Below are 16,725 nucleotides of genomic sequence, written 5' to 3' on the forward strand. Positions count from 1 at the left end.
TAAGTGTTAGAATGGGAAAGGAGCCAGTATCCCTAGGCTTCCCATCCACATCTCCGTTCACTTGAACACAGTTACTCTTTTGGGAAAGTAACCTTTGTCCTTTATCCTAAGTACTTTCTAATTATCCACATCCTCCTCTAAGGTTACATTTTAATGGAAGTCAACTTGAAGACTTCTCCAGTGACATGAAACTGTTTTCTTTCACTCTGCGGTTTAACAGTTTCTCCACAGTAACAGGGAAGTCTTTTTATTACCAGAAACATGGACCTTATTTGTGGTCTTCAGCCATGGCAAAACTCCCGTTAAAGCCGATGGGAGTTGTGGCTAAGCAAGTCTTAGTGAACAATGTTCATTTTTTTTTTACTAAGGTTGGGCTATGAAGCAATCAGAATTGTTATTTGCTTATTATGAGCTGTCTTTGGTTCCCATTAAAGCATTACCGTAAATAGGATGTAGAATTACGTCTTTAGGTACACAATATAAATCTTGAAATCTTGAATAGAAATCATACTTCCTTCAGGAAGGAAATGTAATTTTAACTATTGATGTAGAAATTCTCGTGTCTTTGTCCAGTTGGGTTTAACACGTGCAAGTATTTTTACAGTATATTGTTTCTAGAAAAGAAATAATTTATTCATTCATATACTACTTCTAACAAGTTCTTTGAATCCTATTCCACCATGAAAAATAAGAAGTAGGAAAAGCTTAGTTTTGGAAAAAAACAATAATTAGGGAATGCTTCAGAAATTTATGAAATAATTCCTAAATCATTTTATAAGAGTTTACACTGAATAATCCGTATTACTGTTTGTATTGGAAATTTTCTTACAGCATGTATGTGATCTGATGTGGGACATGATCACAAAATTGGCACCAGCTAGTTGACCCTTACCATACCAGTATTCGCTCACTCTATAATGGTCACCAAGGCTGCCTCATGACATACTAAAACAATATTCGCACACTACTCTCTTTCTTCATCCTCTTCATTTTGCATATTATGTGGTAAACACTGCGGAAAATCATTATTATAGTTCATTAGTTGAGCACGACTAAGAATAATACTTTTAAGTTTTTTCTATTGTGGATTATCTTAGAAAATATGACATAAGTTTAATTTTACTGACTGATAGAGTAACTTTGGCAGTCTTAGAACACAGAGCACTAGTGACCACTTCCTTCTCCTGGAACTGCTATCCTGCCTTTTCCATGACCAACTCTTTGCTGGTTAATTTCTTACTCATCTGACTACTCTTGTACAGTGTCTTTAATTATCTCCCTTTCTCAGTCTTCTATAAAATAGCTCATATTTCCCTCCTTAAATATGTTTTTTTTTTTCTGGGTGAACGTTCCCATACCCACGTTTCCAGGCATTATCTCAGCTACAGGTCTGTGAGCTGGCCACCTATTTTTGTAAGTAAAGTTTTATTGGAATACAGCCACATTCTGTCATTGTCCATAGCTGCTTTCTCATTGAAATGACAGAATTAAGCAGTTGTGACAGAGGCTGTATGATTCACAAAGCCTAAAATATTTATTGTCTTGTACTTTTATGAAACGTTTGTGTACAACTGACCTAGAACATAGTCAACTCTCCATGTCATTATTATACAACATATACAACATGTACAACAAGTATAATTTATGCATTATTTTCTAGTTGCCAGGACCTTTATATTTTAACTTACTTAATTCAAAAATAATCTTATTGTTTTTCTCATCTTCCTTCTCCTCTTCATCATTTCATTTTATAGATTAAAAAATCTAGAAAATTTAATTGATTTTTTAATGTTATAAAAGGAATGAGTAACAGACGAAATTCAAAGTTAATTCTGTCTGAATCCAAAGCCTGGGTTCTTATCAAATAAAATATATTGGCCCTTTATTTGCATGTAGTTCTACTGTTTCTATGGGAAGAAAATGACTACATTACTCTTCTTTCAAATGGCACACAGGGAATAATTACGACATGAAAACCTTTCAGAAATAATTTAAAGTTGGGTAGATTTGGAATGTCTTCCAGTCCTTTTGCATTTCAGCTGGATCTGTTTTAGTTTTTCAATACAAGATGGTGTGCTAAGTGGTATCAGGCTCTCAAATGACTATCTTAAATAGGTCTCTATTAAGAACATCCAGTAAAGCTTGAGAATTAGGACAACGGTGACATTTCAATAAAACATTTTCTTCACCTTCATCTTTTAATTTGCTCAATGTAAAAACCATTTTTTTCACATTGGCAATATATTTATTGTCATAAATCCCAGTTTGTTTGAGGCTATACCAATTTATAAGATATTCTGCTTTTTTAAACCTCTCTTGTTTACCAACATTACATCCTATATTTTCATGCATGCCTTAAAGACTTTCATTCCTAATTTCCTTTCAACTCAAAATCTTGCCATCATTTTAGAAAATTTTATCCTAGGAAATTTCAAAGAAGCAGCTCATCGAACTATTGGTTCATTTACATTTTCAGCCATGAGCTCTCAAATTCAAAGCCTGAAAGTTGCCATCATCTGACGTTATTTCTCTCACAAAATTCATAAATCAGAAATCTGCTATTAGGAGACAGTTCTCCATGGGTATCCCATATTTCTGCTCATCTTGCAAGTGAGGTATTGATTGCCTTTTGCTGTGAACCATCTTTAAAAGAATGGACAGGTAGAAAACTACTTCAAAAAAGGAAAATCTTCCTCCAGAACAAGGAGCATGTTTGCTTACAACCTTGGAGGATAGAGATAGTGTCTCCCTCCAGAGGAAAGGGGAGCTGCATTTACTATCTGATGTAATAAATATAATATCTTCCACTAGAGCAAAGGGTAGGCATGCTTATTGACCATTATAGAACATTTAGGTTTTATAAATTCAAATTTCCTCTCCTGTAATCAACCCATTGAATGTGTAGATGCCATCTGGCTCTCTGTGCTGCCCTATGGAAATTAAGGCTGGGAGAACCCGCACAAAATTGATATAATTTTGGCTAATTCTATTCCTGTGAGTAATCAATCATCTTCTACCTACATCCATGAAAGTATAGTGGATTAACTGGTTACCTTGCACATATGGTAGAATCTCAGACAGACCCTTCACAGTTCCTGACATCCACTTTCTATACAATCTTGTTTTCTTCCATCTTGCCTGCTGATCTTGCCTGCCTAACATCTTACTCTTTTCTAGGCCACTCAACTTGCTCCAAGTACAGTATCCCTCTCTTGTTTTATTCATTTCTAGTCAGGATCATAAACGACATTACCAGTATTGCTTTTGATTAATTTCACATGGGAAAATCCTAGTTTTCATGATTCTAACAACCTGCTTTCTCTTTCCAGGCTGCTGAGCACCTCTAGAGGAAAATATACACAAGGCAGATTGGCCTCAATATAACTTCATTATCAGCAATGTCTACTACTCCATAACTGCTTTTCTAGTCATATGTCTCTCAATTTTGGAGAGTACCTTTTGAACTTGTCCTATTCTCTTTAACTTTGGTACATGCCTCAACTTCCTTGGTTCTTAGCAAATTATCTTGCTCCCTATTTCATAGAGAATAGAATAGCTGGAAAGTGTGATCCACCTAAATATTACATCACCAAATATACAAATGTTCTTTTCACATAAAATATTATTTATAAATACTTTTCCTTGAGAAGAGTATAAAAGTTACACATCTGATTTAAAATACATTGAAACTAATAAATGAACCCTAAACATACCTAGCATAATGCTTTTATTCCTGCCGTTTATTAAATTTTGGCTCCTGAGGCAAGATGAACCTATTGAGTTAATAATAACTATTTTCTTTGCATTCTCGAGTAGGAAATGAGTCACTGAGAAATGAGCTCCTGCCTCCGCTGTAATACTCAGAGAGGTGTAGAGCTATTGGAAAGCTTGACCTGCTGCAAAGTGCATGAGCCGATAGGAAAAAAAGAGAAAGGGTTATAATACTGTGAGACTGCTGTAGTTGGCTCTTCCTTCTTATTTGAACAATGCCCTCAGATCCAATCTGACCCTTGTGACTTTCTTTGAAGAGAAGCTTAACAAAAAGCCAGTGTGGTGAAGTCAAAGTTCAAGATAAATTGGTAACATAACATCTAACTTCAGGCACAACAACCAGAGAAAGAAAGTCTGGGCCATTAAAACATCCTGCACTGGGACTCGAGTGGGAAAATAGGAAGCATGGAAAGAGGTGCCATATCTTTTTGAACTCAAAAGTCAGGCTAGTTTCCCTTTTTAAAAAATATGTACTTGATGGTGAGGATGTTTTAAATTATATCTAGACCCATCGGTGGATTACAGAGGGTTAAAGAAAGCTGTTTTAACCTTACTAGAAGTAATTCTTCCAAACTCCTCCTATCTAAAGCTAATCTTGTCACATATGCTTTGGATCACAACTTGTGCCATCAAAGCAATCTTGCATGTGGCGCTATCCTTTCTGATTCCTCACACTCCTCTCTGAAAACTTAGCCTCATAATTGAAGTATACCCAAGACTGTTGCACACTGTTAGATGCAGTAGCCTCATTTCAGTTTTTGCTTTTCTTAATCTCATTGCACATTTACATATAATTGACCACTATTCTTTCTTAAATAATCTTTCCTTGGCTTTTATAAAATTGCATTTTCATAGTTTCTCTCCTGTCCTTCTGCCCTCCTTATCCTTGTTCTTTTCCTCTGATTCTTCTCCTCCAATAATAATTAAATATTGGAATTCCTCAGGACTCTCTTTTAGGTTCTACTCTTATTTCTTACTGCTTTGTTTCTAATTAGGTGTTTTCATCTTCTTTGAAGACTCCAAAATAAGACTTTATGCCAATAACTCCAAAATCTTAATTTCTAGTATAGGAATGCTCTTCCGATTTTCAGGACCTAATATTCTAAAGCCTATTCATTTTGTCTGTAATCATCACAAACGAAAATGCGCATATCTCGTGATTTTCCACAATGTAACAGACTCAAACTAATTCAGCTTCTTTTCCTCTGATGTTAATTATTACACACATGCACCCACGTGTGTGTGTGTGTGTGTATTTGCACATTTGTAGGTTATTTAAAATTTTTCATCATAAACTAAACATTTGCAAAGGATGTAGCTTTTAGAATATTATGAAGAGTGACATGTAAAATCATTACTGTTAACTTCTGTTTGCAGCTATAAGGGGTAATAAGTATCAGCTTACCTTTGAGCAAATAACTATAATTCTGGACAAAATATATGAAGCAACTGTTTTTAAGCACTGGACCACAAATAACTCCAAGCTGTGATCCTTGAAGGAAAGGAAACATATGGAATGACCTCCAAGTTCCCTCTAGCTTTCTTCCTGGGAACACTTTTCCAAAGCTCACCAAAGGTAATTGACACAAACAGAGAGAGGTGGTCCCTTTGAACAAAGGAAAGAATGAATGGAATTTGAGTTTGCTGAAGTGAATGGAGTTATCATGAGACTTGTTATCGTAAATATAGTAACATAAAATCAAAAAAACAGCATTAACATATTACAAGATTTGCTACATATTAAATATAAGTAGAATCGTATTGAAAATGCATTTCTTAATGAGATTACATGCATTTTTTAACTTATGTATTTACCTATTGGTGAATATTTTATTATCAGAATTATTCCTCTTCCCAGTTCTAATTTTTATATGCAATAAATATGAAAAAAATCCCCTAATTTTAACAAATAAGTATGCAGCAATGGAAGTAGGATTGTTTTTTCTGCAATGCCATTCATTTTAAGCTATATTCTAGAGATCATATAGTGATAGATAAATTTATTTTTTAATTTTTATTAAAACATAGTTGATTATACATATTTGAGGGGTACAGAGTTGAATATCAATACCTGTGTTCAATATATAATGATCAAATCAGGATAATTAGTATATTCATCATTTAAAAAGTACTCATTCTTTATGTCCATTACCAAATTTTCACTAACCTTCCTTCTCCTCCTACTTTTGACCTCCAGTAACCACAGTTCTGTTTTCTACTTCTGAAATTTCAATGTATTTTTGTGACTGTTGTTTGCTTTTTTCTTTCTCTCTTTCTCTCTTTTTTTCTTGTTTATTTATTTATTTGTTTTTTAGCTCCCACTTATGAGTGAGGATATGCAGTATTTCTCTTTCTGTGCCTGGCTTATTTCGTTTAACATGTTGCTCATCCATGTTGCTGTGAATGGCAGAATTTCATTATTTTTTATGACTGAGTAGTATTCCACTGTATATATGTACCACATTTTCCTTATCCAGTCTTTGGACAGTATGGACATTTTCACATTAATTTTTCTAATCCATGAACATGGAATGCCTTTCCATGTTTTGGCGTCTTCTTTAATTTTTTTCATCAGTGATGTGTAGTTCTAATTGTGGAGAGCTTTCACCTCCTTAGTTCAATTTAATCCTATATATTTTATTTTTTGTGCAGCTCTCATAAATGGGCTTGCTTTCTTCATTTCTTTTTCTGCTAGCTCATTATTGGAATATAAAAATGGCACTGATTTTTGTATATTGATTTTGTATCCTGCAACTTTACTGAATTCATTTATAAACTCTAAGACTTTTTTGATAGAATCTTTAGGTTTTTCTATATATAGGATCATGTCATATGCAAACAGGAGCGATATGACTTGGTCTTTTCCAATTTGAATGCCCTGTATTTCTTTCTATTGCTTGATTGCTCTGGCTAGTACTTCCAGTACTGTGTTAAACAAGAATGGTGAAAGGGGCATCCTTGTCTTGTTTCTTTCCATAAACTAAAAGTTTTCAGCTTTTTCCCATTCAGGATGATATTCGTGGTAGGTTTGTTAAATATGGATTTTATTGTGTTGTGATAATTTCCTTCGATACCTAATTTGTTAATGGGCTTCATTATCAAGAGATGTTGAATTTTGTCAAATGCTTTTTCTTTGTCTATTGAGATAATTATATGATTTTTGTACTTGATTTTCTTGATATGGTGTATCACATTTATTGAATTGCATATGTCGAACCATTCTTGCATCCCTGGGGTGAATCTCACTTGATCATGATATATAATCTTTTTGATGTGCTGTTGTATTCCATTTGGCAATATTTTGTTGAGGATTTTTTGTGTATGTTCATCAAAGATATCGGCCTATAATTTTCTTTTTTTGTTGTATCTTTGGTTTTGGTATCAGGGAGATGCTGGCCTCATAGAATGAATTGGGGAGAATAGCCTCTGTTTCAATTTTTTGGGATAGTTTGAGCAGAATTGGCATCAATTCTTCATTAAAAGTTTGGTAAATTCAGCAGTGAAGCCACCCAGTCCTGGGCTTTTGTTTGTTAGGATACTGCAGGTTACTGCTTCAATCAACTTGCTCATTAGTGGTCAATTAAGGGTTTCTGTGTCTTCTTGGTTCAGTCTTGGTAGTTTGTATGTATCCAGAAATTTATCCATTTCCTCCACATTTTCAAATTTGTTCGTGTGTAGTTGTTTATAATAGTCTGTAATGATTCCTTTTATTTCTGTGGTATTGGTTGTAATGTCTCCTTTTTCATTTGTGATTTTTGTTTGAGTTTTCTCTCTTCTTCTTTTAGGTAGTCTAGCTAATGGTTTGTATTTTGGTTATCTTCTCAAAAGACCAACTTTTTGTTTCATTGATCTTTTGCTTTTTTTTTTTTTTTTTTTGGTCTCTGTTTCACTTAGTTCTCCTCTGATTTTAGTTATTTATTTTCATTGACTAATTTTGAGATTGGATTGTTCTTGTTTTTCTAGTTCTTTGAGGTGTAACATTAGTTGTTTTTTTAAAATTTGAAGTCTTTCTATTCTTTTTGCCTAAGTATTTATTGCAATAAACTTACCTGTTAGTAGTGCTTTAACAATATTCCACAGGTTTTAGTATGATGTGTCTTCATTTTCATTAGTTTTAAGAAATTATTTGATTTCCTATTTAATTTCTTCTTGGACCCATAAGTCCTTCAGGAATATGTTGTTTGCATAGTTTCCAAAGTTTTACTTGTTATTGATTTCTAGTTTTAATTTGTTGTGGTCCAAAAAGATACTTGAAATGATTTCATTCATACTTGATTTGTGACCTAACATGTGGTCTATCCTGGAGAATGCTCCGTGTGCTGATGAGAAGAATGTAGATTCTGTAGTTCTTGGATGAAATGTTCTGTAGATGTCAGCCAAGTCTAATTGGTCTAAAGTATAGTTTAAATCCTGTGTCTCTCTGTTATTTGTTGCTTAGATGATCTGTTTAATGTTGAGAAGGAGGTGTTGAGGTCTCCAACCATTATTGTATTGGGATCTATCTCTGTATTTAGGTCTAATAGTGTTTGCTTTATATATCTGATATTGGGTTCTCTGATATTGGGTGTGTGTATATTTATGATTTTTATATCCACTTGCTGGATAGATCCTTCTATCATTATATAGTGACCTTCTTTGTCTCTTTTATAGTTTTTATATCAAGTCTATTTTATCCTGTTTATTTTTGTTTCCATTTGCATGGCATATTGTTTTCTATCCCTTCACTATTAGTCTGTGTAAGTCTTTACAGGTGAGATGAGTTTTTTGTGGCAGCATATACTTGAGTCTAGTTTTATCCATTCAGCCAGTCTGTTTTTTGTGTTGGGAATTCAATCCATTTACACTTAGGGTTGTTATTGAAAGGTATTTACTTATTTGTGGCATTTTGCTGATTTTTACACAGGTGTTTTAAACAAAGTTTTTTCCCCTTTCTTTCCTTTCTATTGTTTGTTCAGTGTTTGTTGCTTTTTGAGGTGATAAGATGTAGTTTCTTTCTCTTTCTCATTTGCATATCTGCCCTACAAGTGGGTTTTGTTTTTTCTGTGTATTTATGGTGGTGATTATCATATTTTGGATTCCAGATTCAGAACTCCCTTAAGAATTCCTTGTGGGGCTGGTTGTGTGGTGGTGAACTCCAGCAGTTTTTGTTTGTCTTGGAAATACACTATTTCTCCTTCATTTATGAAGGATAGCCCTGTTGGGTATAATAATGTTGGCTGGCAGTTTTTTTCTTTTAGTACCTTGAATATATCATCCCATTCTCTTCTGGCCTGTAAGATTTCTGCTGGGAAATCTGCTGTTAGTCTAATGGAGAGTCCCTTACAGGTGATTGGATGCTTTTCTCTTCCTGTTTTAGGATTCTTTCTTTGTCTTTGACTTTTGATAGTTTGCCTATATTGTGTCTCGGAGAGAACTTTTTTGGATTTAATCTGTTTGGGGATCACTGAGCCTCTTATATGAATATCTGTATCTCTCCTAAAACCTGGCAATTTTTCTGCTATTATTTTGTTGAATAGGTTTTCAAAGCCTTTTTCTTTCTCCTCCCTTTCCAGAATACATGCAATTCAGATTTTGTGCACTTAAGATTGTCTGATAGCTTTTGTAGAGTTTCTTTTTTTTTTTCTAAAATTCTTTTTTCTTTCTCTTTTTTGTCCACCTGGGTTCTTTCAAAAAGCCTGTCTTCAAGTTCAAAAATTCTTTCTCCTGTTTGTTCTAGCCTGATACTTAAGCTCTCAATTGTCTTTTTTTTTACTCTGTTGAATGAATCCAGGAGTTGTGCTTCATTATTTTTTAAGGTATCTATTTCTTTGTGAATTTCCTCCTTCATATCCTGGGAAGTTTTCCTCATTTTACTGTGTCATCTATCAAAGTCTTTTTGTATCTCACTGAGTTTCCTTAAGATTGTTGCTTGAAATTTCTTATCAGTCATTTCAAAAGTTTTCTGCTGTTGCCTTTTTCCTTTTGGCTCTCTGAGCAGCACCATGGCGGTTGGCAAGAACAAGCGCCTTACTAAAGGCGGCAAAAAGGGAGCCAAGAAGAAAGTGGTTGATCCATTTTCTAAGAAAGATTGGTATGATGTGAAGGCGCCTGCTATGTTCAATATAAGAAATATTGGAAAAACACTAGTCACCAGGACTCAAGGAACCAAAATCGCATCTGATGGCCTCAAAGGTCGTGTGTTTGAAGTGAGCCTTGCTGATCTGCAGAATGATGAAGTTGCTTTTAGAAAATTCAAGCTAATTACTGAGGATGTTCAAGGCAAAAACTGCCTGACTAACTTCCATGGCATGGATCTTACTCGTGACAAAATGTGTTCCATGGTCAAAAAATGGCAGACCATGATTGAAGCTCATGTTGATGTCAAGACTACAGATGGTTATTTGCTTCGTCTTTTCTGTGTTGGTTTTACTAAAAAGCGCAACAATCAGATACGGAAGACTTCTTATGCTCAGCACCAACAGGTCCGCCAAATCCGGAAAAAGATGATGGAAATCATGACCCGAGAGGTGCAGACCAATGACTTGAAAGAAGTGGTCAATAAATTGATTCCAGACAGCATTGGAAAAGACATAGAAAAGGCTTGCCAGTCTATTTATCCTCTTCATGATGTCTTTGTTAGAAAAGTAAAAATGCTGAAGAAGCCCAAGTTTGAATTGGGAAAACTCATGGAGCTTCATGGTGAAGGTAGTAGTTCTGGAAAAGCTACTGGAGATGAAACAGGTGCTAAAGTTGAACGAGCTGATGGATATGAACCACCAGTCCAAGAATCTGTTTAAAATTCAGACTTTTAATAGTGACAAATAAAAAATCCCATTTATGAAAAAAAAAAAAAAAAAAAAAAAAAAAAGTTTTCTGCTGTTTGGGGTCTGGTATTTGAAAATTATTGCATTCCTTTGGTGGTGCCATATTTTCTTATATTTTCATATTTCTAGTATCCTTATGTTGATATCTGGTCATCTGTCAGAGCAGTTGCTTCTTCTATTACTCTGGTGTGATAGCTGAGGAAAGATATTCTCTCCTGTAGATGTGTTTTATACACTGACTATTGGGTATGATGTTTTAGTATTGGTTCTGAATAGGCACAGTAGTGTAAACTCCATGTGGTTATTTTGATCATATTCAATGTCACAGTTGTCTGTGAGTGTCTCCATGACCCATTGTGTCAGATCATCAAGGTTGTAGGTGAGATCTTGAATTCTTGGGAGAAGCACCTGGGTGCTCTGTCACTTCTTGGCTGAGGTGGACTTGCTGGCACCCTGGCTAGTGTCCTGTGACCCTGATAGGTGCACTGGGGTGTACTGAAGCTCCTCAGCTTAAATGGGTTACCCTGGTCAGGGTTTCTATTTCTTCTTCCCTTCAGGCAGAGGCTACTCCTGGGGCCTTTCTTCTCCTGGTTGGGAGATGGGGTGGTGGTGGCTGAGTATTTTCTTCTGTACTCTATTTGGCTATACTGAGTTTCATCACTCACTGGTGGTTTGACACGTATCCCTCCCTGGGCCATGCTGAGAGTAGTTTCTACCCCCAGATGTGCAACCACAGGGTCAACATAACTTCCCCTGTGAGTTGGGACACTGGGACATGGGGCTGTACACACTTCTTTTCTGGTGGTTCTGCTCATGACTCTCCCCGTGTCAATGCTGTTGTGTGGTATCTGTATGTAGTTCCCATCACCACATTTGAGCTCTAAGAGGCAGTGTATTTCCCCTGTGGTTTGGACCACTGGATCAAGGGACTGCTTGCTCACCTCTTTCTGGAGCCTCCACACATGTTCCTCTCTGGGTCAGTGCAATCATGTGATCTCCATGCATAGTTACCACCATCTGATGCATGGGACTGTGCTTGCTCATCTCTTCCCTCTTTACTCTTGCCTGGTAAAACACAGGAATGCCTGGATCTGGGTGAGATGGAGCTCGTGGCACCCAGGCTGGATGTTGATGGGGAACAGTATGGACTACTGGTAGGGAGACAGGTGGTGGCTCTGGGGCCAGACAATGGCTGCAGCAACCATGGAGGTAGTGGTGGTGGGCTGGGGCATGAGCAAGAGGAGGGTTCCTGCTAGGAAGTGCTCATAGCTGAATAGATTCTTTTCACCACAAAGGAAAATTCCTCTTGTGCCTATCCTGTTTTCAGAGACATGACAGCTGAAGCCATGTGCCTCTTTTCTCATCTCTATGCCACCCTTCTGGGTTTTCATGCTCTACAAGAACCTCACTGGAATCATGTTGCCCCCCCCACACTCTCGCACTGATGCTTTCTTTAAGTACTTAGCTGTCTGTTCCTTGTTCCAGTATTTTCCTACAGGAGGAATATTCCCTGGGCACTTCTAGTCTACCATCTCACCTTCTTCCTTCCAAAATTATTTATTAATCTCTCAGCTGAAGACTGTGTATGCAAATACAATTGGTTTTTATATATTAATCTTATATCCATCTACTTTGCTAAACTTTCTTATTATTTCTAATAATTTATCATATTTTCTTTAGGTTTTCCATGTAAAGAATTATATCATCTGCCAATTATAACAATTTTATTTTCTCTTTTTCATTCTTTGTGATAGTATGCTCTTTTCTTATATTTTGAATTTTGAGTCCAAATGTTATTGTGAATAGAAGAGATGATATTGAGTACCTTGTTTGTCCCAATTCTAAATGGAATCCTTCTAAATTTTTTCTATTTGCGATCATATTTACTGTAGGTTTTTCATACATTTTGTCAAGTTCAAAAAGTTGCTTCTTATTTCTAATTTACAAAGACCTCTTCAAATTTTAAGCATGTTTTTATGTTGTCAAATGGATTTTTTTTGTATTTATTAATATGACATAAACTGTGAACATAAATATAAAACTATCTTTACATACTTGGGATTAACTGAACTTAGCAATAATGCATTTATTTATTTATTTATTTATTTATTTATTTATTTATTTATTTATTTATTTATTTACTTATTTACTGCATTTTTTGATTAGATTTGTTAGCATTTTGTTTAGGAACTTTGCATCTGTGTTCATTAAGAATATGTGCCTGTAAAGTTTCTTTCTTATATTACCATTTCTAAGTTTGTTTTAAAGGTTATACTGACCTCTTAGTATAAGCTGAAGGGTGTTTCTTTTTTCAGTATTTATGAGTTTACACAAGTGTTAAAACATCATACCACCACTCAATATCTGTAGCCAAAAGCTTAATTTACTCCTTATTTAACTAACAGAGAGCTATGGTGGTCAGGTATTGTCACATTGAGCCAAACAAATGGTTGATGACATCTAGCTTTTGGGAGATTTGTTTTGGATTATGTTCTATACAGGGCAGAAGATGTCAGTGTTACAGAAGCATGGTTTGTGTGGGTTACAGAAGTGGAAGTGGGTTAGTATTAGTCTTAGAAATAGTGCTTGAAGTGAGTCCACTAAAAATTGGCTGATTTTCATAATGCAAGGATACCATTGATTAGTTGGCTTTCAAATGTGTGTTCACAGAAATAAGTTGCCACTGATTAATTAAACAGGTTTGAAATCACTTTTTGTCTCAATTCTCTGACACCAGCTGAGTGTCCTACAATTCAATTCAATACTGACACTAACTAGTCAGAATTATCACAGATCCCACAAGTTAAAGTGTTCAGTCCCATAAGACTGCCCCACTTCAGACACCAGTTACAAGTCTTGGTTCCCCAGGCTACTTGTGCATCTGCCTGACTTGCTTACTAATTTGGGGGTTCACACCATGCCTTTTTCAGATCAGATAACTTGCTGGAATAACTAGCATAACTCAGGAAAGCACTACCTTAAAATCGCTGTTTTATTTTAAAGAATAAAACTGAAGAATATTCAAGCAAAAATGATGCATAGGACAAAGTATGGCAGAGGGTTGGCATTCAGAGCTTCTCTGATCTTTCCTCGTGGAACCTAGGCATGCCACCTTTCCTAAATATTGATGTGTTTACCAGACCGGAAGCTCTCTAAACCTTGTCATTTGGGAGTTTTTACTGAGGCTTATTTTCATAAGCATGATTGATTAAATCATTGGCCACCTGATAGAACTTGATAACAAAAGACATCATTACATTAATAAAAAAGATATCATTAAAGAAATTCCAAGGGTTTTTAAAGCTCTGTGCCAGGAACACAGGGCATAGACCAATTAAACATTTTTCTATTATGCTGAACATGGTTATAGTCATGGTCTGTAGAACAACTGATAATTTCCTAGTAGTAAGGAGGCTTTTGGCAGCTAGCTGGTATGGGGATCTAAACCTATGACCTTGGTATTATGAGGCTGCACTCTATCTAATTCAGCTAACCAGCCAACCCATAGGGCCCCCTTTTCGTTTTCCATTAACCAAAGCTGCACATAAGACCATCAGTAATTGTCTAGCTCTCCACCATTTTTGTTGATTCTTTTTGAAAATGCAATTTTGTTTGCAAAAATCTGATTTTCCGTTGAACTTCAGTCAGTATGATTTTATCATGTTTTTGACTTTGAGTCATTTATTGTATCATCTATTGGGACAATGGTTTTGTAGAATCATTCAATACTCTGGAAAACATTGTTAGATAACATTAGATGACTCTGAGAAAGCAAGTATAATTAAAATATCATAAAAAGGGACTGTTCTCTGGAAGATTTTCCAGGTCTATCAAAGAAAGTTGTAGGAAAAGCATAAATTGATCATATCCTTTGCTATCCTAGAAAAGATTTCTTTATAATGTTTGTTTACTAAGAAGTTCACTGTGTCTCAACTTTGATGAGTTGCCTCACGGAAGAGTTTGTCAAGTGTCCATTTGAAATTACCTAGCATAATCTTACTCTCCTGAGTTTTATAGCTAGATTGTTTCCAGTGTTTCTTTCCAGGATTTGGGACCAAATTCTGAACACTCCATGGATTGTTTTTCTATTCTATGAGGTGTTCTTGTTTAAGGACTTTAGTTACTGCAGGCTGCTAAGATTAATAATCTGCTAATACATTTCTTTGAGCTTCCCTATGAAGCACCCCCTTATATGTTCAACACAGGACAATCCAGGGCAAAACGAAAACATGAGACAAGAGTTTAGACAAAGTCAAACAAAGGGAAAGAAAAGAATAAGCAGATTAAGTGGAAAAAATATTTATTAATATTGCAATAAAAGATCTAATGACTTTATACAAAGTCCTATATCTAATTTTCATTAACATATGATGTTCCTTGTATGGTAAAGTGAATAGGAAAAGCACTAACTGTCTTATATCATGATTTAGGTCTAATTGACTTACATAAAGACCTATTGGTTGTGAAACCTATGGTAACAAAATAAATGATCAATAACAGTGCAACAAATCATCTTGGTACTCTTTTCTAATCAGGCTCACCTGGCAGCAAATTTGAAGAATGAATGAAATTGGACACGAGATGCCAGATTAGCTTGCTTATTGGTCTGAGGGTCCCACAGAATATTACCTAGTAAAGGGCTATGGGACTCATTCATGGTCTAGTTCTGGTTGAGAAAAGCAAACTACTCATCTTATATAGGGTTTAGGTAAAGAGTTTGTTTTGTGTTGTGTTAGGTATGGGAGCAGGAGTGGGATGTTGTCATTCTTAGAGCATGGTTTATGTTGGTTACAAAGGCAAGAGTATGTTTCAATCCGTCTTTGAAGTGTGTTTTCTGTTACTTACTGAAATGTGTTTGTTGTTCAGTACACAGGTAGGAGTAGTTTAATATCAGTTTTAAAAGTGTGACTTGTACTGAACATTTTGCTAATTGGCTGATGTTCAAAGTGTAGGGCTGTCACTAATTAGCTGATTCTTAGACACTGGGTAATTGACGAGAGTTGTCTTTGATCAACTGCAGCTATACCTCACTTTACTGTACTTCATAGATGCTGCATTTTTTAAAATTGAAGGTTTGTGACAATCCTGCATCAAGCAGGTCCATTGGTGACATTTTTCTGATAGCACATGCTCACATTGTGTCTCCGAGCCCCATTTTCATCATTCTCACAGTATTTCAAACTTGTTAATTTTGCTATTACATCTGTGAAAGTGATCTATGGTAAGGGATCTTTAATGTTAGTGTTATAAATGTTTTGGGGTCATGAACTGCACCCATATAAGATGGTGAACTTAATAGATAAGTGTCCAGACTGCTCCACTGACCAGCCATTTCCTCATCTCTCTCCCTTTCCTTGGGCCTCCCTATTCCCTGAAACACAACAATATTGAAATTAGGCCAATTAAGAGCCTTATGATGTCCTTTATTGTCCAAGTGAAAGGAAGACTCACAAATCTCTCCCTTTAAATCAGAAATGATTAAAGCTAGAAGTGATTGAGCTTACTGAGGAAGATGTGTTGAAAGCTGAGATAGGCTGAAAGCCAGGCCGCCTATTCCAAACAGGTAGCCAAGTTGTGAATGCAAAGGAAAAGTTCATGAAGGAAATTAAAAGTGCTACTCCAGTGATCACACAAATGACCAGAAAGTAAAAAGGCCTTATTTTTGATATGGTGAAAGTTTTAGTGGTCTGAATAGAAGATCAAACCAGCCACAATATTCCCTTAAGCCAAAGTTGAATCCAGAGCGAGGCCCTAACTCTCTTCAATTCTGTGAAGGCTGAGAGAAGTTAGGAAGCTGAAGAGCAAAAGTTTGAAGCTAGCAAATGTTTGTTCATGAGGTCTAAGGAAAGAAGCTGTCTCCATAACATAAATGCAAGGTGAAGCAGCAAGTGCTGATGTAGACGCTGCAGCAAGTGATCCAATACCTGGCTTCAAAGCTTCAAAGGATGGTCTGCCTTTCTTGTTAGGGGCTAATGTAGCTGGTGACTTTAAGATGAAGACAATGCTCATATACCATTGTGAAAATCCTATGGCCCTTAAGAATTATGCTAAATCTACTCTGCTTGCTTTCTATAAATGGAACAACAAAGTCTGGATGATAACACATTTGTTTACAGAATGGTTTACCAAATATTTTAAGTCCACTGTTGAG

General features: G+C 35.7%; 1 protein-coding gene across 1 annotated transcript; it reads left to right on the plus strand.

Annotated features, from left to right (window-relative positions):
• Positions 1-9,733: 9,733 nt before the first annotated feature.
• LOC134386031 (small ribosomal subunit protein eS1) lies at positions 9,734-10,601 on the plus strand. The gene has a single exon (XM_063107941.1). It carries the CDS (start codon positions 9,753-9,755, stop codon positions 10,545-10,547), a length of 795 nt encoding a protein of 264 aa, XP_062964011.1. The 5' UTR covers positions 9,734-9,752; the 3' UTR covers positions 10,548-10,601.
• The last annotated feature ends 6,124 nt before the right edge of the window (positions 10,602-16,725 follow it).

This window comes from Cynocephalus volans, chromosome 9, assembly GCF_027409185.1.
Source record: "Cynocephalus volans isolate mCynVol1 chromosome 9, mCynVol1.pri, whole genome shotgun sequence".
Lineage (NCBI taxonomy): Eukaryota > Metazoa > Chordata > Mammalia > Dermoptera > Cynocephalidae > Cynocephalus > Cynocephalus volans.

Bases quoted from the DNA above. Each gene is read 5' to 3' on its own strand.
- LOC134386031 (XM_063107941.1), top strand. From the start codon at position 9,753: ATGGCGGTTGGCAAGAACAAGCGCCTTACTAAAGGCGGCAAAAAGGGA.